Below are 23,630 nucleotides of genomic sequence, written 5' to 3' on the forward strand. Positions count from 1 at the left end.
TTATAAACATTTATATCACAATCTATAAAGTTTATTCAAGTTATAAATAAAATACAATATAAGTTTCAACACTTTATTACAAAGATTGCAGAAATCATTCAGTCTTTACGACGCGTGGTCTCTCAAACGTTTGTTAGAGAACTCGTTGCGAATCTCAGAAGCGAACGCTCTGAATCCTTCATACAATTGTGGTAATGTACTTCTTAACCGGCTCTCAGGGAATACAAATTCATATCCATCTGTAAGTTCCATAGTATAAGAGTAAGGTACATGAGCTGCGCCAAATGCGAAATCATCGCTTCCACCCGCCGCCGGGTACCATTGTCCTGCGCTCATCACTTTAAACGGCTGACCACCAGCACTCTGAACAGCCTGTGATACTTTCCTTGCTAACGAATCCAATTTCCTCCATTGCTTCGGCAAGAACTCCGCCGTGTAACCCCATGGGTACACTAAATACTGACCATAAGCGTGTAATGATACGTAAAGCTTTATACGATCTGCGTTTGACAGCATCACATCTCGTACCATCTGTGTCTCAGGCTCCGAAAACGGTTTATGACCAGCGTACGTCTCCATATCGCATGGGTTCTTTGAGACTCCGCTGACGGCCCATTGGTAACCGTAATTCCTGTTACCATCAACTCCGTAACAATTAGAGACAGGGCTTTTAGATCTTGTTTTTCTCCATAGACGATTCTAGAAAAAGGTAAGTTTCTCTATTGAATCAAATTCACATTCTTTAGAATTTTAAAAACAATTATAAGCGTTAACACCCTTTTAATTTAACCTTAACGAACATTTTATTACCTTCAAGACAAACAATGTTTTTAATAATTTTAGTATGATTCATAAGTTTGTTTATATGGTCATTTCGCTAAAACTGGTTATACTGGTCGCATGTTACCGGCCAATAATCTAAAATTATCTTTCCCGTCTTATTCTACCGAAATAGATAGATACAAAAACTAGTTTACAACTAATACTATAAATCTACTTTTTAGCTAACTTTTAGGTCTAAAATGATATAAAAAGTGTACCCTACTGTCTTTTAACAGTTGAGCAAACCATAAAAGGAATTCATTGCATCTTTATTTTCATTTGTATTTAAGTATGAAATAATTTAGACTTTATTTTATATAACATACAAAAAAAATTATAACTGCGATAAATCACGCATCTCAATTGACAGAACAAATTCAATGATGTACATATGTTTGTCTCCCACGCCACCGTTAACCACTGTATAGATTTTAATAACATTTTGGTAGAATATTCTTAGGATACCAGAGAAGGTTTATACTTAAAGATAATATTAAAACGAAAATAAACGGGCTTGAAACAATGAAAGCAATTTTTGACATAACACACAATCTGTGTTGCAACTTGCCAGGTTACGTCCTTGTTCTATAAACTTCCTGATACTTCCTCTATTTCATAAACATGTACTTACAGTTTTACTGGAGCGAGTGAACTCGTAGCCGTCGGGGTTGACGACCGGCAGGACGTACCAGTCGACGCCGCGCAACTCCCGCTTCCTCGCTTCGGGGTCCATGACCAGCCGGTGGATGAGGTACAGGGCCATCGCGGGCGCAACCCACTCGCGAGCGTGGATACCTGTAACCACATACAATTGTAACTTGCCACTTTATGCTTATCATTTTAACAATTGTCGGAGTAACTCTTTAGGTGAACCCAAAGATTATATATGTGCGCTTAACGCCAAGCTAAGAACACTGAATTAGTAGCCCATATATTCTTCTAAGCTATGTTTTACATCTATGCAAAGTTTTAGCGAGATTCATGAATCCCTTCCGGAGATACTTTCTTACATCCATCAGCTATAACCATCGGTTTTCACTACCCAAATATTGCTCACCATTGGCAATGAACTTCCACATTTAGTAAGCGTTGAACAAAATATAATATATCACAGTAGAGTACAATATATAAGATCATTATAAAGCTAATCACAAAAGAATAAGGGACAAAAATAAGATTTAATTAATTAAAGCCACTTCCAAGTCTTGTACGGACCTGCATCTACGAATATAATCGGGTTCCCCGCGTGAGGGTTCTGCGATATCTTCACAAGTTTCATTTTTCGCCCCTGATAACTTGATCCTAACGTTTGTAACTTGATCAGTTCCGGGTGTTTACTTGCCATGGTCTCAATATACTCTTGGATCTGAAAAACGATGTTATTTTAATAAAATTACAAATTGCACGCATTTACATGTAGAGCTTCGGTGGCTTAGTTTTCGAATCCCGCTGTGTACAAATGTGTTTCTTGATTTTTGATTTACATATGTACATTTGTCTGATGTTCTTACGGTGAAGGAAAACGTCGCGCACCCTACACATATATGCGAAGAAATTCAAAGATATGTGTGAAGTCGACTCGCATTAGTCCAGCGTGGTTGTTTACGGCCTCGTCATCACTAACTTAGTGTAAGCGTCGACCCCCCTCAATGTTGGCATATAGTGAGCTGATGACGATGATAAATTGCACAAAAATAAACAATATGATTATGACATACTTGGTATCAACAACAATTTTAAAGATGTATAAAATTTGTTTCTCATAAAAAAATTGTACAATGGCTTAGAGAATTTTCTTCTAGTTCATACTATTGGCTCTAATTAAAAATTGGTTCCACTTGAACTAATGCATTAAATCATAAAATTAGTAATACTAACGGCAGCAAACGAATGGTATTCGTAAATATTGAAGCCTCTGAGAACTCTCCGTCTCGGTGCCCTCTCAGGAGACTCGAATGACCTTAAATACAAAACATAATACAGTTAATCATTTTTTGTTTGTTTATATGTTTACAATCAAAATTAAGTAGAAACCTATAATACTATATTTATTTTCATCTTAGAATTATTATCAAACATATAATATTTCTTATGATATGTAGACATTGTAAAAGATTTTTTTACTAAACAAAATTCCTCTTTTAATAGTTTTAAACTTAATAGAGATTGATAAGTCAAAGAATGCTGCAGTATTTTTCCAATTGCACAAAATTGCTTTGAAATAGACGTGTATTCGGTAATTTTAGATATGCCACAGAAACATCGATAACTTACCATATCTGTGAAATATTGAGTTAATTATTTTGGTATACTGCAATTTCAACTTTAAGCAAATTCAATAGGTTTTAAGATCGCACAGATCATTTATTTGACTTTAATACATTTGAAATTTCATACCTGCCGTACTGATTTTTCAGGTCGTAGTTAAAATTATTTTCTTTTGCTAATTCTTCAAAACTTTGTAGTCGATCTGGTGGGACCAATACATCAGTACTGTCGTTGTACCCGCGACTCTTTTTTAGCACTTCTATGCTATTATTTGACGTTTGTAATAGCTTTATGATTTCAAATTGTGACTCCTCTGTAGGGTATATCCGAAAGAGAGTGTAACTAAAAATTAAATAAAAAATATTTTTACAAGAAATGTAAAAATTAAAGCAACATTCACCAAAAGTTGACGTAAATATTTTTGTTAAACTTTTTTTGTTTATATTATACTAGCCGTCGCCAGCGACTCCGTCCGCGTGGATATATAAAAAACTTAATTAGTGTAGCCCATCCATCCACATCACATCCATCTAAACATTCGCATTTATAATTAATAAGCAATAAAAATATAAGTAAGTTAAATAAATAGTAGCTCTTCAAGGCATAAATTCGAAAAAATGAATAAATAGTAGTATATATATATAAAAGAAAGTCGTGTTAGTTACTCTATTTATAACTCAAGAACGGCTTGTTAAAAATTGGTGAGGAGGTAGCTTAGAGCCAGGAGAAGGACACACATATATATATATATATATATATATATATATATATATGACAAATTAACTTAATTTAACTTACTTGTCATATTTATCGTTACTCTCTCCACAGCCTACTTGTGTCCATAGTCCAATTATTCCTTAAACAAAAGACATTCGTGAAATTTCGATACTAAGTATCAAGCCTCCAAAATATTATAATACCTAAAGGTTGAGAGGTACATATAATCTGTAATATACAGTCGTTCCTCTTATCAGGGCGAGCGAAGAAAGCTATAATATCCTACTATGTTTGGGATTTTTTTAATAAAAAAATGGCTTTTTACAAATTATGAGAAGGTAAGATTCGTCGCGAGCCCGTTGTTTTAGTTATTTTATTTTTATTTGTTTAAGATTATATGAGGCTACGGGTTAGTTGCATCAATTAACTATATCTTTAACCAGCGCCTTGACATCAGTTAAATCTACGGTTGCGCAAAAATTCGTTGCACTATTTTAACAATCGTCAAATTGACGTCATATTTAACTATAACAACTCAATTTTGGACGGTTACTGTTAGACTTGAAGTTAGTTTGTACCAAAATTGAAGCGTGTATGTAAACTGTCACAATTTCTAACGTACAAAAAAACATAATAAAAATGCATAGATAAATAGTTTACTGTTCCACAATAAAATAAGCACTCTTAATATCTCTGGATTGTGCGTTGTATAATAACAAAATTATTGGCGCTTTCATTAAAATTAATTAAATAATCTTTATGATATTTTAAGATGAAGTCATATAAAATCAAATTATATTAAAATGAACAGAACAGAAAATTATTATATATTAATACTGACAAGTATCAAAATTATTTTTTTTATACTAAAATTATAATTTACCAAGAAGTAATAATCCCATCAAAGAGACGTCTTTTATAATTTGACTTTAATTTTCTCTCGCCGGCCTATGCAGCTAATATCAATCGAAAAACTTCGTCTTTTATTAAATTAAAATTATCAGGGATTCATTTGCTCGATCAAAGAGCAGCCCTATTGACATCAATCGGTACGGAATTGGTCCGGGCGAAGCCAAATCGCGTCGGCCGATGTAAAGAGACTTCAATTACCCGAAGCCAAACACGATAAATGTCCTTATAAATTAAAGAATCGCTCAACGCAAATAATCTGACCTCTGTGGCCGGAGACGATCAATGTTCTACGTTTAATTTATTGTAATTATTTGGTGCTTTGATTTCTCTATGTTATTACCACATTTCTTTATATGTTCACCATTAAGTATTGCTGGTCACCAAAGAATACAAGAACAAGTAAAATAAAAAGTATCTTTTTATTTCACGCTGCGGAAGTAACGAAATGAGAAAACAGCGCTTAACTATAAATCCTTCTTTGATATGATTTTTCATACATCTTAAACTCTGGCTCGCTTAGCCAATGGTAGTTTAGAAAAAACAATCAGCAAGTTTTTTTTAAATACGATTTGATCTTCTATTGAAATTAAATTATTCAAACTTTCGTGAGACATTATACTAAACTGATATATAAGCACGGCTAAATCACGGGCCGCTTCCGTGAAATAATACCAGTACCATTCATCCTGATGAAGGGCCCCCGATGGGCTCGAAACTAGTCGGTGCCGCCACGTGATTGTTTAGCCGTGTTTATATATCAGTTTTTCTATTGAAATTCATGAACGGCTGCACTGGTTATCTTGTAATTTATGATTTTCCGTATTATTTGAGCACTCGGACATAGTTTTTAATATAAAAAAATTAAAAAACATTGAATGCTTGTTATTCTTTAACTGTACTTTGAAGTAACAAATAATTCTTGATGTAGCATAAATCTTATGGTAGTAAGAAAATCTGATTAATTTCACGCGATAACATCGTCATGGAAAATACGAGTAATAGAACATTGTTTTTAACACGCTGTTTATTAAATACAATAACTAGATATTTCTGTTACGCTCATGTAATCCTGGTCACTGCGACCGCTTTTATTTCCTACTATCGCAGAAATATAGCTTATTTTTTTGCTCTTAAAAAAATAAACATAATTAATGTAATTGCAATTTTTATGGACATTTTATTTTACATCGAAAGGAAGAAAAGGGAACCGTTATATGAATACTTCGTTGTCCGTCCGTCTGTCTGTCAAAACCCTTTTTTAACTATAGTTTCGTGTTTATTTTGTGAAACTAGTAGCCATCAACGACAATACTGAGGATAACACTATAGTTATAGTATTGCGACATACTTCTTTTTCAAACAATCGTTTTATTCAAATAGCATCTGGTCTGGTCGTCATTTAATTCATTTTAATAAGTAATTTTGAAAGATTTTTTATTAATTTAGTCTGTTATCACACTATACAATTGTAACTGGTAGATTTTAAAACACTTAACAAAAATACGGCGTAAAAAGGTACTTTCCTATTTATATTAACAACAGTTTAATGTACACATGGATTGAAAACGACTTACTTAATCTGGTAACATTATTAACTTCTAAGCTTTAAAACTGGAAACATTTTGCTTTTCACCGGTTTTTTTATCAAAATAAAATTATAAACAAAATATTTTTCTAGGGCTGTATAAATGCTGTATAAAACGATCCCAAAATGCTACTTAATCTTTAATAGTTTAAAATAATGTACAAATAATATTTAGATGCTTACTAATAATATTGCCAACATGATTTTATGTTTATAACTAGCTGTCGCCCGCAACTTCGTCCGCGCGGAATAAAAAAAAACTTAATATGTATATGTGTGTTCTTCCAGACTATGTTCTATATCCGTGCCAAATTTCATTGTAATCCGTTAAGCCGTTCCGGAGATACCTTCAAACAAACATCCATCCATCCATCTAAACATTCGCATTTATAATATTAGTAAGATTTTTAATGGGCAACAGACTAATGATCTTAAAATCATTAAAAAATACTTCGAACGAAAGTGTAATCATTTTTAATGATTAAAATTTTGTTCTATCATTTGATTCATAGTATATTATAACCAAGGCGATATATTGTTCATTATAAAATCATTTGAGAGAAAGTGGACGTCCTATATGGAACAAGCGGAACTGAACACACATTGTTAACTAGGTTCTGTGACTAAAGAATGGTGATTTGTGTATAAATGTTAAGATTTTTTTTTCATTCTTTCAGATGCGATTAATTTTAATTAAACTATAATATATATAATATTAATTTGTCACATTAAATAATTAAATATTATTTTTAAAATAGTATACGTGTTAATTGCCTTAGTAAATTTAATATATTTTAGTGATTTTCTTTTTAATGTTTTTAAAAAAGTCACTTACCCCATACGAAAATTAAACTGTTAATTTTGTTAGCCATTTTAAAAACTGTCACTTAAAAGACTAAAATAATTTAATTTGATTTAAATAAATAAAATAAATATACAGGTATGTTTTTGATGTAACTTAAGAGCTCGCGCAAGCGTTCATCCGCGCGGCCTCTCGCGCACTAACTGCGCACGCGCACAACGAAGTAGTCTCAAATCTCCAAATTACCGTAACGGTTCTCTCACCCTAATTAGCCAGATATCCAGTTAAGGACCACATTGATTGCCATAACATCACGATTATTTAAGCTTAATTAAAATGGTTACCGTGAAAAGTTTTACGACAATTTTTTCACTTAATCAATAACTTTCCTTTTTTTATTTTTAAAATTTTATCGGTAAATTCATTATAACGTAAAGCCATGTTATGTTTATACATTTTTAATTTTGTATTTTTTTTAAATAAATGTTATAAGATTTTATTTGTTAATTGATTCTTTTATGTTAAGTGATTAGTTAATTATGCTTTTAATTTGTATGTTAATAGTTTTGGTTTTAAATTGGTACAAACAGGAGAGTATTTAACAACTAGCTACAAAAAACAGATAAGTGTTAATTTTAATTCCATAAGCGAAACCGCGTGTGAAAGTAAGCGATTGTGATTGTGAACATGTCGAGTTAAATGAACTAGAGTGACACTGATGGTATCGGCGCCGCACCGCCACGTCGCCCACACACTAACGGGCGTCATTGTTCCCATCTCTTTAATATTGTGTTTAATCTCTTATTATATACTACTACCTGTCGCCCACGACTCCGTCCGCGATTTAAATAAATCTTAATTTGTACCTTATGTGTTCCTACAGACTGTTCTACATAAAGATACATTTCATCGAGATCCGTTGAGCTGTTTTGCACCTTCTAATAAAAATCCATCCATACATACACACATTCGCATTTATAATATTAGTAAGAAGCAATTTAGGTCCTGTATATACTTTTGATGGCGCCAACAATGTATAATCTACGTGTAAAGTTACCGATCGTTTGTTCACTTCGCCAGTTTACAATCCGACCGAAGTTAAATCTGACATTTAGTTCCATATTCAGTAGCAATTCTGATAGTTAGTATACCTAGTCCTACTATAAATTGACGGAATGCATAACTGTTTTGTGACGGTAAAGTCAGTATAAATGTCAATTATATATATTAGATTATATATTGCCTAAAGGGACTCCTTTTAATATAATATTTTTGTAAATTATTCGTTTTTTAATATTTCTTTTATATCATATATTTAAGGCATTAGATTCTTTGTTAGTTTATTGTTAAAAATTGCATTAGTTATAATAAATATTTTGATTATATATTATGTCCTAAATTGAAACTGCTATGACCCGGATTACATTCCAAGCATTATGGTATTTGACTACTAAGGTAACAAAATTTTACTTTCTTTGGGTTATTTCGTATGCAGCATTAGCAGCTAAACTGACACACTTGTACACTTACTTTATTGTACTATAAAGAATTAATTGTAGAAACAAAATAGTTGTACAATGCACATTACGTATTTAATAAACTCTTATAATATTTTTGATACTACATTACGCGTATTGTATTGCAAACAAAGCGAAAAGGTTAACTAACGTTTATGGAAAATGTTTCGTTGACGCACCAAGTAAGGTAAGGTGTAAGTGGAAGAGAAAGTGACAAAACTCCATTTCGTGAGTCCAGTTTTGACTTCTAATAATAAATATATTTTTTTAACTATCATTACATTCGGTTTTTTGCCAGACTAACAGGACGCCATCTTGTAATCTAAAGTACACTTTATTCTCTTTTATTACTTGAGAAAGATACACATAAACATTTGATTTGCGTTAATCCATGTATTATTTTAATTAAAATAATTTGTAAGTAATTAAAATCAAACTCTATTATGCTTTCTAAATTGAAACTTTCTTGGATGCCTAATAAGTTTAGAGAGGCGTCTCTTTTCTATGTATCGAGAGCTATCCCATATATACTGGAAGACGGCACGAATTATACGACCCCATATCGCGTTCAATGAATCGTATGCCACCTCGTTTTGATATGCGTTGTAGTTAAATACAGCGGAATAAGGCTGCATCACAAATTCCAAAGAGAAAGGTACACCAAATACCTGAAAGAGACATTGCCTCATATTAACACTTTAAGTGCCACGGACGCCTAGCGAGTTCATTTTATACAATAAAATATGTAACAAGGAACGTGTTTTTTTGTATAATAAGTGACGTCTGGAGATGTGTTGCCATTTTTTTTAGAAACAAGAAGGATAATAAGGGTGTGACGAAAAGGAAACGGGAAAATGTCACTAGTCGTAAATGTAAAATTAATGTTTGTATTACCGTAGAAGCATAGTCGACACTAGCGCCACAGATAATGCCGTACCAGCTGTAAAGAGTGTCGACTGTAACCGCCATCAGACGAAAGCTAGCATTTCTGATCGCCTCGTCAACCTCTCCCTTCAAGTCGATATATTGGTCATCATCTTCTTGAAATTCTGTATAACCTTTCGGGTACAATACTGCTTCACCCTAGCATTCAAAAGGTTAATTAAGTACATATCAAAAACTAAATGATTTTTCAAACATTATTGTCTGAACAGAATTAAATTAAAAAATATATAATTTAAACCGATATTCGTTACAGGCGTAACTTGGAAGTATAGTGATAAATTTATGCAATAACAATATAATACTAAAGCGTCGGTGGTTCAGGAGTTAAGCAATTGACTTGCAATCTGCAGGTCCTGGGTTCGAATCCCGTCTTTTACCAATGTGTTTATCGATTTCCGATTGACATATAATATGTACATTTATTCGACGTTCTTACGGCGAGGAAAAACATCGTGATGCACATATCTGAGAAGAGATTCAAAGATATAGGTGAAGTCAACCAACCCGCACTGGGCCAGCGTGGTTGACTATGACTTAGTCACCCCTAACTTAGGGTAGGCTCTAAGCCCCTCAGTGGGGAAGTATACTGAGCTACAGCAAGTCAGCAAACGCGTAAGGTACTTTTTAACATTATATTATTATTTGCGATTTAATTAATTCCAAACTAACCAATCAAACCTTGCTGTAATCGAATTAACTGCATGAATGGTACACTTTTTTACAAAACAACGGTGTAATATTTAATGGCTTCTGCATACTGTCCAATTATTACAATACTCGGAGATATTCGTCAGTAAGGAAGATTTTTAGTGTAGATTTAGTGAGACGAATCAACTACACCAATAGAATACTTAACAAACTATAAAATAAGTAATGATCTACGTGTTGCAATTGTTTTACCTTGAAAGTTTTCTCATCAAAGCCATTTCCGTGTACATTAATATATGCGATTATTTTATGGTGATGGTAATGGAATATCCGTCTTATAGCTTGCGTCTCTCGTTCAGAAAAGGGCATGAACCCTGGGTAATGTTGGCTACACGAACTAATCAGCTTAGTAAAATTCCACGCTACATCGAAGTTTCTATCCAATGCCACCCCTGGACAAGCTTTTTGTGGAGATACATTTTTATTCCAAAATGCTCGCTGTAAAGTACGCGTAGTAAGTTAAAGATATAATAGAAGCAATCGAGTTAAGCTTACGACAGATTTATAGCTATCTTTTATTTGATTAATTATTTCTAATTAGCAGTCGCCCGTAACTCTGTCCGCATGGAATTAAATAAAAACTTACTAGTAGCCTATGTGTTCTTCCAGAATATGTTCTATATCTGTACTAAATTTCATCAAGATCTGTAGAGCCGTTCCGGAGATAACTTCTAACAAACATCCATCCATCCATCTAAACATTTCCAATATTAGTAAAAAGTATGATTAGCAGAACTGATGATACCAAAGTTAAAATAAAATACTTACCGGATACGCTATTCCATCAGGATTGGCCATAGGTATTAAATATATATCAAACTTATCCAAAAACTCGATATAATAATGAAGAAGCGTTTGGAAATACGACACTTCAGAGAGGCAGGGTATTGAATCTATACCTTTAACACTCAAACCGTGGACGATGAAAATTATCTTCTTCTCATACGAAGTATCCTCGTACTTTCCTCTACGAGAGGGATTTTGTAATTCGCTTACTTTTAATAAAACTATATCGTTGTACTCCACAGTACGACCGATAACTTCTATCGTTATATTGACATCCGGAAATTTTGTAGCAACCTTCTTTAATTGCGCTTGTATCTAAAATAACAAAGAAATTATAGATGTTTAAATTTAGATATGACGGCTGATAGACATGTAAGGAAGACTGGCTGTCGCTCGCAACACAGTCTGCACGGAATTAAAAACAAACATAATTAGCCTATTTGTTCTTCCAGACCATGTTCTATATGTATGCCAAATTTCATCCAGTTGTGTTCAGTCGTTTTGGAGATACCTTCAAACAAACAGCCATCCATACATCTAAACATTCGCATTTATATTATTAGTAAGAAGTAAGAACAGTAAATATTATGCTGACAGGATTGTCAGCATAATATGAACATTTTAAGTTATTAATATAATCTATGATTTTATTTCTTTTATGTTTTTCTACATTAAATTGCGCTTTTACAACTATAATAAAATTCCAATGAAATTGGAAAATTGCGAATCTATTTTAACTTTAATATCTTCATATTTTGCCAATGAGCGTAATGTGGATATGCAGTATACTAACGTTGTAAGGGTCGAAAGTAGAAGGCAGCTCTACTTCTTCCTCATCTTGAAATTTCTCGCTTTAATAAAAAAATATTTCATGAAATAAATACCAGAGTAAACACAAATGTCCTTGTTTTTGTAAAATTAAACTTTTTTAGCGGAATCTTAACATCTACGAAATAAAGTGCACGAAGAAATTATGAATTTTAGGTTCCCAGTTAATAAGATCCGACGCAGACTAATTCTCTAGATTTTTATATTATCATTTATATTACATTTAATGATTAATTCCAGCTTATATTTAAATAAATATAAGTATTAAAAGTTAATTTTCAAGTTGTATTTAACAAATATTTTTTACTTACTTTTCTTCTGTTGTTGGTTGCTCGTCTTCGCCTTGCCTTCTAACATTTTTACGAAGTCTAAATAATGAAAAATGTTATAAATAAATGGTATTTACAAATTATATTACTAAAATAATTTTGAAAAACATACATAGACTTGGTATTTTTCAATGATTCAACTGGAAAATGAAATTCATATTATATAATAATATAATTCTTCAACTTAACAATACTTTTCTAATATTAGTAAGTTGAATTGGATTTAATTTTCTTTTCTTTCTTTTTGAATCTCTTTTTTAAATGTCATTTCTAATGGAAGTCTAATTTGACACGGAAAGTATCACGCGTATTGACTCATAAATGTAACATTCAGAGCTTGAATAAAAAGTAATAAAATATTAAATTCATTTGGATTTTGTTTTTCATTCGAATAATTGTAAATTATATATGTTTAACTTAATCTTATTATATTTATCTTACTAATATTATAAAAGCGAATTTTTAGATGGATGGATGTTTATTTGAAGGTATCTTCAGAACGACTGAGCGGATCCGGCTGAAATTTGGTAAAGACGTAAGACATAGTCAAGAATACATAGACTACTAATTAGGTTTTTTAATCCAACAGCCGGAGTCGCGGGCGACTGCTAGTTGAAACTATTAACGGTAAATATCAATTACAAGAAAATGGCATAAAGCTATTATCTATTACATCGATAGTGGTATTTATCAAACAATATATAAAAGTAGAAAAAATATTATAGTAATACGATTTTTTTAAATAAAATTAACATAATACCTGATACAGCTGAAAATAAGGAAATTGATAAAAAAAGTAAAACATTACAAAAAAACCTTCGTTTCATAACTTTATTTTTTCCCCATGTAAATGGAATGTACAATTTTTTTTATCAAATATTGAGTTGTGTTAATCATAAAATTGTTTTCCTATTTATGTTCTATTTTTCAATTTATTTTATTACATTTTATAGAACCGTTACAAAAAAGAAATTTAAACGTAGATATAGATAAAATAGTTCCAAAATATTGACGTTATCAAAAATTACCAGCTTCGAAAGACATGTATAAAAACACATTTTTATACAAGAATAATATTTTTGTATCTACCTAATGATGCAATATTAATGTTTTTAATCTTAAAAATAATATATTTTTGGTATTCCTAGATTTTTTTACAAATTTAATTAAGTAGAATTTACCTTAGTTATAAATTACTAGCCTTTGCCCGCGACTCCGTGCAAATTAAAGAAAAACTTTGTAAGTAGCCTATGAGTTCTTCCAGACTCTGTTCTATATTTGTTCTTAATATCCATCTCCACCCATCAATCCATCTAAACATTCGCATTTATAATATTAGTAAGATTTTATATTAAGAGTAATCGAAACACATTAGAATATATCATTAACAATGATATTTATGTCGTGTTATACATTAGGAAATACTTAGCAGGGAAACAGCTATTATAAAAATGAGGCATCCGTTTTGACCGCGCCCTTAAATCTTGACCGTGTGGACGTTAAAATTTTCATGATCCCCTTAAAAGTGTTGTTTTACTGTTCATGGCTGTTATGGCATCGGCCAGCGATTGTTAGTGGTCCAAATTGTTCACATGATTCAATTATTAATACAACTTATGATCAATCAGAAGTATTGTAATAAGGATAAAGAGGCTATATGATGTCTAAAATATCAGAATTTTTCAGATTCCTAAACTAAATATGAAGCTCACGTGTATTTAGGACCCTGAAGAAAGGCTGTCGATGAGTTCAAAACTGATCAGTGCCGATACCGGAGTAATTATAAAGTTTAAACAAATTAATTTAAAAAACGCCAAAATTTCAGGAACATTCTACTTAAATCCATATTTTATTTTTAATCATTGTCCTTGTCAGGTCGTTTATGTCCCTACCGAGTGTCTATTTTTTTACTTAATACTTATTACAATCGCCAACCTTTTATCCCTTGCACCGTAACTTAGAAGCTCGTAAATGCGCTTTAAGATTTACACCTACACAAAAAAACTGTTAGGGCTCCTGGCTCAATCTTCATCCAAAGCACAAGTGGTAAATCGGACCTTAAGGCTTTAAAACAACGCATTAAACAGCGCCAAGGGATAAATAAAGTGCTCACTATATGAAGATCAACCTTTGGAATACCAAATTAAAACACAGATCCAATCAAGTATTATTTATTTAGTTTAGACAAAATATTAATTAAAAAATAATCATATATGAAATTGCGAAATTACCGTAATTATTTCATGAATGCCTGTTACATTTTTGCATAAATCTTTGCCCAAGTTATTATACTTTGTACAATGTTTATCCCTAGTTTAAGCATACTTAACACAGAATGCGAATGTTTGGATGTATGGATGGATGGATGTTTGTTTGAAGGTATCTATAGCAAGTCTAGATGTACCACGCTGCAATTTGACAAAAATGTAGAACATAATTTGGAAGAACACGTAGGCTACTAATTCAGTTTTTTTTTAAATACCGTGCGGACAGAGTCGCGCGTGACAGTTAGTTACTATAATGCTTAAAATTAATGTAGTCTATTGGCATTATAAATAAAAGAATAATTGTTACAAACTTAATTTAATGACACGCAATATAACATTTGTCGGAAAAAATATTCTATAGATATGATGTGTATCTTAAATCATAAACTAACCTAATATGTAGTTATAAAACCCTATACTTAATAATGCATTACGCCATTGTTTCGGGGTTGCCTGTGTAATAAATTATAGTGCAAGATTTGTGTGGGCCGCCGAAATGATGGCAACATTGTATTTTTTACGGTACAATTTACAACGTGCTAAACCATTGCAACGCTAGACGGTCACGAAACGCCACCGACTTCGAACGTACAGCTGTAAAACTGTTTCATGAAAGTATTTTCTACTAAAATGTATAAAAACAAATAAATCACAATCAAACTAACTATATCAAATGCTTAAATATGTATGAGATTATATTTTATGTATAAAATATTTATTAGAACAGCAAAAAAACGTAAACATAGCATGAAAAGGTTATCTGGGCTAGTTAGAGAGGCGCTGTTATCGCGGTTAATCCGTTATCAAAAATCTTCTCGCACTATTTTGACATCGACAGGGCGCTAGTGAGCTAGCATAATTAACTTCGACTTATACTCACCGGATTAGAAAAAAATGCTGATCTATAAATACAAAACAGACTTTCCTCAGCCTCATATCGCTACATTAATTGAGAAATAAAAACATATTGCCATTCTACCGGAACACTTCAAACTCAAATTACGATATAACGTACTACTCCATTTTATACAAACTACAGGAACATGTACTTTTATACTAAATGAACGGCAAAGAGGTCGTTAACGCAAGCTATTGTCATAAAACTGCAGCTAACATCCGTCTTTAACTCGAAATGGATTACACAATTGAGCAATAAGCATGGCCCATCTCGCTCCACTTCCCTGCCTTAATTTTTCTCACTTTTATACCATTGAACTAAATTTATTTTAATAAACGGTGATAAATGTCAAGTCATTGTTGTAATAAACAGCTCTGCTTAAATCTTTAATGAATTGTCTCTAATAAAGAACTATATTATAAATAAGATCTTACTATTCGTTACGATACAACATACGAACAAATTGCTGATAATATTTTTGTATTTCAATCTATTCATTCAACCTTTATGTTTTAAAATCTATATTTTTTGACGTTATTTATGTTACATGTAAGTTTGGTCGTAGTTTTGAAATTAATATTATTAAAAAATAAATTTAAAAATAAAAGAAAGAATTGAAAAGGATAAAGGGGTGTTCAATGAAGTGTCTTGAAACGTTTCACGCTGCCGATTTTATAGCGACCGTCAGCTTGGTCATCCAATCTGCTAATACGATGGAATCGAACTAAATCTCATGAGAACACGCTGCGGTTCTTAAGACAAGTCTTAGCTAACTGTTTAAAAAGTTTGAAATCATGGAAAAATGTAGTACCTGATTAGATTTCTTTTAGTCAATAGTCGTTTACAGAAATATTCATATTAATTCCTACGTAACGTAACAAGAAAAAGCCGTGGGAGATAAGTAAAATAGGTTGAACAATTCAGATTCTATTTTCAGTTTTATCGGCTCCTTTAATTGGTTATTTCTACGATATTATGGTATTAAAATAGAATTTGTTGCGTAAAAATTTAGAATAATTTATTATCATCCAGTACGAAATATAGAATTTGTAGAATATATACAAACTTTTTACAGTTAAAAAATATTTAAATGAGACCGTAGTAATACAAAGAAATTCTTATTTTAACCCCGATCTTATCAATACCAACACTCGAGTTGAATATTTAAATCGTATATTAACAAAATGAACCCCTCGTTGAGCGTTTATTAAACCTTATGGGGGTAAACCCTTCGTTAGAGTCCATAGATTGCGAAGTCGAAACAATTCCATTTTAGCTGTCAATTACATTAGAAAACTCGGTATCTCTGGACCCATTTACATACGAACGTATGCACTCGGACTGATTGCTTTGGTGGACGGAGTGATGATGTGAAATTGTGGATACTCCGATGCGCCCCCAGCGGCCCTGGCCTCGCTTCGACCTCTATTTCTCTACGTTGATATTTTATAATAAATATAAAAGGCAAATCTAAATGTAACTAAATCTTACATGAATTTAAAGACTATTGCGTAGACAAACTAATTTTGTTATATCTAGCTTTCACTGTGAATAGCGCTATATATTTGTGTATACATTGATTTAACTATAGACTTGATATGAAAACAATATTACAATGTCGAATCACCTTTACGTCGACTCTTCAACCATAACAGTTGCTCTAATCAAAATCTATTTAATCTTCGGGTTAAGAATCGACACAATAACAAATCACATATGTTTGGAAGAAGAACTGTATTTCTGTAACCCGTTTTACATTTTGTACAACAAAACCCGGACTCTCATCATTTGCATCGTTCTGCTCATCGCCTTGGACATAGAGGAACGTTTTCAACCTCTGAATTATTATATGATATGCCATTTCTGTCTCTAACTCTTTGTTCATAAGATTAATATTAGCGTGTCTTGTCTTTGTCGCTTGGTATCTTTTATACGTATAATAAAATAATGGCCATGTCAAAAGCACAGCTCGACTGACGCGAATACTTTCCGACTACTTGCCTTCATTTTATAGCGCATGTTTTAATATTAATTGTAAGTTTTCCGACTCGGTGAACAGTCGACGATATAATGTAAATGCGTACGCTTGTCAAAACGTTTAAGTCGACTTGCGAAATTCATGGCACTTCGTTGCACGCGCGATTAAGTTTTCGTTAGAAATAACAACGAACCCCTATAAAGTAAGGGGAAGGTGAATATTGCGCACTAACTTTAAGAGAAACCAGTTACATGCTGCTAACTTTCGTATACATTGTTCTAGAAATTAAAAAAAAAATCATTTCTAAATATAATTTCTCTCGACTTACTCGAGTCACAAGGTCCCGCCACGTGACTCGCCTTTGTCGTTACAGATTTCACAATAGGTACGAGAACCTACCGTGTAACACAAGGGATGCCAATTAAAAAAAAGAAGTTTAAGAAATCTATGCGATTAGTTTAACATTTCTTTTTAATTCCAGAAAACAACTGAAAGTATAACTTTTAATGACTTCTCTTTGTTATATATTTTATTACTATTAGGATAAAAATATACATTTACCCTCACCTTTGTAAATTTAGCTTTTTGTTTTCGATTACTGTTCATGACATGTTATAATCAACACAACAATTACGTGAAATCTACAAACATGAGAAAATAGTCCCTAAATGTATTTAAACATTGGGGAAATAAATAAACGTCACATTATGTTTACAGTTGAGTCGTTGAAATAATGAAATGGCGCGAAATCCGTGAAAATAGATAAAATATGAGATAGTGTGTGTCTATGTCGGACCCCCTCAGTAGGGTGACAGCTCGTTATAGCAACAGCAAAGTCCCGTGCTGGCCTCTCTCTGGGAACTATCACAGATGTTTGATAAAATTAATTTACGTTTTGTATTTTATCAAAAATAATCGATTTATACTTACATATTTTAAATGTAGTGTAGGATTGGGTAATGCTTGTCACCTTTTGAAGGACCCAAGGAGCCTTTGGGCAAACAACTTGCGGTTTTATATAGGAATCAGAAATTATTTACCGTTAGTTTGTTTTCCAATCTGCATCCAGGTCTTTATCCGTATAGCTATACCATTTTCATTCCTAAATCTGCATCGTAACGCCATCTTGTGTTTGCTTTACCAAAATATTTTATACAAATATGACCAAGAAAATTTAATTCCAGCGCATATATTCTCGTATTTAAACTTAATTTCACTTAGAAATGTAGTTTACGTTAGAAATGTTAGATGGCAGTAATTTCAAAAACTAAAATAAGCGTTGCACTAGTCGCGCAATAGGTGGCTCTTCCGTGAAATTTTCATATTTTTACCTTAACTTTGTGTAGTATTTCCGAATTTTATAAGTAAATCTTGTAACCAGAAACGTGCAAGTTGTAAAATACTGGAACGCTGTTTTGAGAAAAGTAGAAATTCAATGATTGATAAAGTAAATAATAAAAACTCTGCGAGGGCGCCATGGCGCCAAAATTATCATTAATATAGCAACACTTCTCACTGCATCAAGTTATGATAAATTATTTAAAATGAAATCTAGTTTTTCTGTAAGTTATCCTACTTTAATTTTCTAAACATTTATTTCTCAGCGGTTTCACTTTTTTACAGAATATCAAATTATAATGCACTCAAAAATTACACAATTACAAAATTAGTTCCATAGGTTTTCCGTTTCGTGGCGAGGTTTTCTATTTTTCTTGTACTGTCTTGTACAATAAGCTTTACTTTGGTTGATATTATATTTTGATGGAAAGTTTTATCCTTTCACCGTATATTCGGTGTAATCTGTGCTCGTTTCCGAACACAAGCTTAATGTCAAACTTGAATTTGCTTCCGATTCCGATTTCGAATCCGATTGGCTTGTTGGTGTGCCCGCCCAGGGATATTGGCGATGGCGATATGATAAAGATAGTGTTGTGTGAGTGATAGATTTGTGTGATGTTATGTTTTTAAACTATTTTTTTATTTTGTACACACTAAGAAACTTGGTAAGTATTTCTGTAAAGTTTCTTGATTGTTTATGCAGTTTAAATACAAATATGCTAGTTAAGAGGTATACGAGTAAAGTTTTGAGCGGGTGCATTAAACTGAGAAGCAGGTGTTCTACCTTACGATGTCAAGAAATTAAAACTTTTGTCAAAAAGCCTTAAATACTTTAGTAAAACTTGATTTCTTTCTCTCATGGAATGTATAATTTTAAAATTTAATATTAGATACTTTGTAGTCATTTGATATAGTCCTATGTTCATTCAGATTTGTAATTTTATCATAAAAGCCTTTATAAAACCAAGTTTAACCAACACTATGATGCTAACTACTTCAGTTTTAACATAAAATAAAAAGTTATATTTTTCTTACTAATAAGCTTCTTATTTTAATGTGGAGTAAAAGTCATTGTACTGTGTCAAAATATATTTGGTATAAGTTATGAGATAATATGTTAATTAAAAGATGGTTCTTTGTTTATTCTTGATATTTTCTATTTGGTACCCTTTTTTTGACTTACATGGATAGGTTTGTACTATTGCCACAAATCTTCAGGTAAATTAAATGAGTTGAACCATTTTATCCGATTTGCATATTTAGGCCTCAATTTTTGATGATGAATTTTTGGTGGTCCTGTAAAAACTTACTTTGGCTATTGCAAAGGTAGCCTTAAGAAGAGATAAGTTGATATAATAACCATTGTTTTCTGAGCCCAAAATCTCAGTATAAAACATATTGTCCCTGTCATTATCATTGTCAAAATAAAGATAACAATATGTTTTAAAAAAGATTTTAGTCCCAGCAACCCACGGTAACTCGGCTCTAATGATTATTTAATTTAATTGTTGCTTTAACTGAACTTGAATGGATATTACTTGTTTTACAAAATATTGTACACATAAATTTCTCAAATCTGCAGTCTATGTGTATTGTTTTTTTACTTTATTTTAATAAAATGTTGAAAGCAAAGTTATGTACAGTTTGATCAGCATAGTAACTAATATAAAAAATCTTTTAGCCTTAAAGATATGGTTTAGAGTTATGGATGTTACTCCCAGAAACAATACCAGCAAATCTTTATGTAATTTACATACTACAGGAAATTTATTCTATTGTTTTTATCTTCTAGTTACTAATTATTATCTTTGATTTGTCAATTCTTTACTTTCTACTGATAGTGAATTAAAATCTCATGTTACATGTTAGAACCCGTTTATTAGAAATGTTGCTAGTGTGGGTGTCGGCCAACCGTGGGCATAGCACCACACGCAACTGTGGACTAGTTTAACTTATTGATAATATCTATGTGTATTTTATAAAGCAGTTGACAAATCTGTAATTTTATCATCCTACTTTCTTATTTCTTACTAATATTATAAATGCGAATGTTTGAATATATGGATGTTTGTTAGAGTGTATCTCTAGAATGACTCAATGGATCTTAATAAAATTTGATTTGGATGTAGAACATAGTCTGGATGAACACATAGGCTATTAGGTGTTTCTAGTCCCAAATGATTGGAGTCGTGGGCGATTGCTATTTTATTAGCCAACTTAAAAAAAAAGGAGTACTATAAGAACTATAATTTAATATAATGACAATTATAACTAGTTGTAAACTTCAAATATAATTTCAGTGAAATTGATAAGAAATAAAAATCATCAACTGTGCACAAGAAATACATATAGTTTTAGAATCTTTTTGGTGCTATAGTTGGATTTGCATTCATAAAACAAATACCAGCCAAAAGGAACAATAGTAGTTTAACTCACAACTTGCATTCGACTTCGTCATGGGGTCATTGCACTTCGAAAGATAGCAAGTTAACGTGTTAGAATAAATCCAAATATAACCAATAGAGTAAAAATAAATCAAATTAACGTAATGTAGAAATCACTTAGAAATATAGTGATTATTTGCATCAAATCCAATGATTGTATGTTGGGCAAATTGAAAGGTAAAGTAAGCAAAGGTACAAAAGATGCTGATTTTTTAGCTTAGCTTTTATATTTATCTAAAACAAAACATTTAAAAAGATGGATATTTAGTACAGAGTAGATGAAGTACATTTTAGGAATTTTTGTAAGAAAATTATACGTAATACGAATTAATTTCGTATGATTGAATTTCGATATGAATTTCTTCTTTATCAGTTTCGTACAACGAAGTAAACAATATTACGTAACTACTGTTACAGGTCACGTAAACATTTTGATATCGGGGACAATTTTACCAAAGATAATTCACGTGTCTCGATGTCGCAATGTACATACTAGATGCCGCAACCCACAAAGAAATTTATATCTTACTAGCGGTCGCCCTCGACTTCATCACCGCATGATGAAAAAAAAATGGCCTAAGTTATTCCCGCATATATCAATTAGCTTCCAATAAAAGTCACGTCAAAATTAGTCCAACCGTTTCGGAGATTATCAGGACTAAACGTAGATTAGCGGACAGATATAAGCACAAAATGAAAAAAAAAACGACTTTATGGTGATGAAGCATTTTAAATACAGATTTTTTCGATTATGCATACGGACTCTTCAATTTTACACTGCCGCTCTACAATTCAGTGATCTTCCTTGCTGTACATTTTATCACTAAACTTACACTATAGATCTCAAATAGTTAATGATTGCTTAAGTGAACAATATACAACTCGCTGTGCGTCCGTTGGCATAGTCATAAAACCATCTCATTCAATATTTTCGATGACGCAAAGCTAGCAGTGTCAATAGTGACCCTAATTCGAAATGGATCGGTGAACGCTATTCTGTTCTGAATTAATCACTTTATTTGCCACAATGAACCCGACGGGCAATGGGAGCGTATGGAATGAGCAAAGGATTGGCCCCCGCAATTCCATTGTATATAAACTGGAGCGTCTGTTGACCCTACATCATCAGCGTTTATTGCTCTCTTGTTGTAAGAAACAGAGCAAGACAACATACTTTTGTAATTTACATTTTAATTACATGAATATAGAAAGAACTTTGATAGTTTTTTATATCATAAGGTGGCAAACGAGCGAGCGGCCACCTGAAATCGCTGAACTAACAAAGTTACCGTTGCCCATAGACATACGGAATTGCATATGCGTGGCCTGAAAGGATGCTCGGAAAGAAAATATTTTACCTTGCCATGCATCCTCTCATCCGGAAAGTCCGCTTCCCATCCTTTCCTCATAAAAAAAAGGGAAGGAAGGGAAAGAGGACTAAATCACCTCCTGTACGCACAGTCATCGGACGAAACGCGGAATTGCTTCGTCTTCACACATGTCTTCTGTGTGGTTATGGTATTTCACCGGGAGAGTCGGGCCAATTCGTGCGAAGATGTTAAAGCGGGCTCTACCATTGATTACGTTGATAGTTTTTGTGCGAAGATTTTTAGATTTCTGTTCTAACATTTAATTTGTTCTTATTGACCGTTCTGATATTTTCAAAGCCATTTTGGATTATAAATACTTATAAAACAATTAACTAATAGGTGAATAAACTTACCGCACGATTGAATCACTGTCACCAAAGAAATTAACATATTTGCTTCCGTAAGCGTTAGGCGTATAGGAAGTTGTCATAGTCATTATGGTTACGGTCTATTTCCTCTGTAGATGACGTCACCAGCGTCATACACTGCGACAAAACACCAGGGTCCCTGACCGAAGTAATATCGCTTTTTAATAGCATAAAAACATAACTAGTTTAAGTAAAAGTTTTCTTGCAACTTAAGTATAACACTCTAATGGTCTCTTGGCAGTAATTTATTCTGTTACGTAGAAAAAAGTCATTTAATATTATTATTGCTTGGTGTATAGCAAACTTCGAAGTAAGGACCTAATGACCTTTGAAATGTTGAACGATATTTATTAGGTCAGGAATATGAATACCTATTTTTTAACATTACATGCTTGTTATTTGTTGTTAATCTTATATTACTTTCGGATGAAGTAAAAACGAACAGTAAAAAAGGTACACGGTTCTCACAATATTCTCAGAATTCCAAGGTAGACAAGGCTTTACATAACTTGACTAGGTCATCGTCGGACACCGACCGTTCCACGCGAAAGTACAGCGCGTAGCAACCGCGAAATGTGACTCATCCTATGGGTCTCTACTGTCGATAAACTTGTATAAAGATTATCGTCATCTCTTTCATTCACATCGAAAAAAACAAAGATAAAAATGTTTTTACCCGACTTGCGCATGTTTTTAAGTTTGTTTTCAAGTATGTAAATTCCTTTATAACGGCCTAGAGCCTAAACAA

The 23,630-nt window shown here is 32.3% G+C and overlaps 3 protein-coding genes across 4 annotated transcripts in view; 1 reads left to right on the forward strand and 2 right to left on the reverse strand.

The window, feature by feature from the left end:
• Nucleotides 1-69: 69 nt before the first annotated feature.
• Nucleotides 70-7,353, reverse strand: LOC106114100 (carboxypeptidase B). The gene is made up of 7 exons (XM_013307190.1): nucleotides 7,140-7,353; nucleotides 3,889-3,946; nucleotides 3,220-3,432; nucleotides 2,701-2,782; nucleotides 2,038-2,188; nucleotides 1,454-1,617; nucleotides 70-699 (listed from the first exon to the last, which is right to left on the reverse strand). The coding sequence occupies exons 1-7, from the start codon at nucleotides 7,174-7,176 to the stop codon at nucleotides 106-108; spliced, it is 1,299 nt and encodes a 432-aa protein (XP_013162644.1). The 5' UTR covers nucleotides 7,177-7,353; the 3' UTR covers nucleotides 70-105.
• Nucleotides 7,354-8,596: 1,243 nt separating this feature from the next.
• LOC106114142 (mast cell carboxypeptidase A) lies at nucleotides 8,597-13,066 on the reverse strand. Its single transcript, XM_013307236.1, has 8 exons — nucleotides 12,980-13,066; nucleotides 12,332-12,359; nucleotides 12,202-12,258; nucleotides 11,856-11,913; nucleotides 11,045-11,377; nucleotides 10,469-10,714; nucleotides 9,518-9,706; nucleotides 8,597-9,291 (listed from the first exon to the last, which is right to left on the reverse strand). The coding sequence occupies exons 1-8, from the start codon at nucleotides 13,044-13,046 to the stop codon at nucleotides 9,055-9,057; spliced, it is 1,215 nt and encodes a 404-aa protein (XP_013162690.1). The 5' UTR covers nucleotides 13,047-13,066; the 3' UTR covers nucleotides 8,597-9,054.
• Nucleotides 13,067-19,225: 6,159 nt separating this feature from the next.
• The window catches only part of Dg (Dystroglycan), an 85,403-nt gene continuing 80,998 nt past the window's right edge, over nucleotides 19,226-23,630 (forward strand). For both annotated transcript variants that reach the window (XM_013307356.1, XM_013307358.1), the window contains exon 1: nucleotides 19,226-19,365. The gene's annotated coding sequence lies outside the window, so the exon portion shown is untranslated. The remainder of the gene's footprint in view (nucleotides 19,366-23,630) is intronic.

Source organism: Papilio xuthus, unplaced genomic scaffold (genome assembly GCF_000836235.2).
Source record: "Papilio xuthus unplaced genomic scaffold, Pxut_1.1 DF828142.1, whole genome shotgun sequence".
Classification (NCBI taxonomy): domain Eukaryota; kingdom Metazoa; phylum Arthropoda; class Insecta; order Lepidoptera; family Papilionidae; genus Papilio; species Papilio xuthus.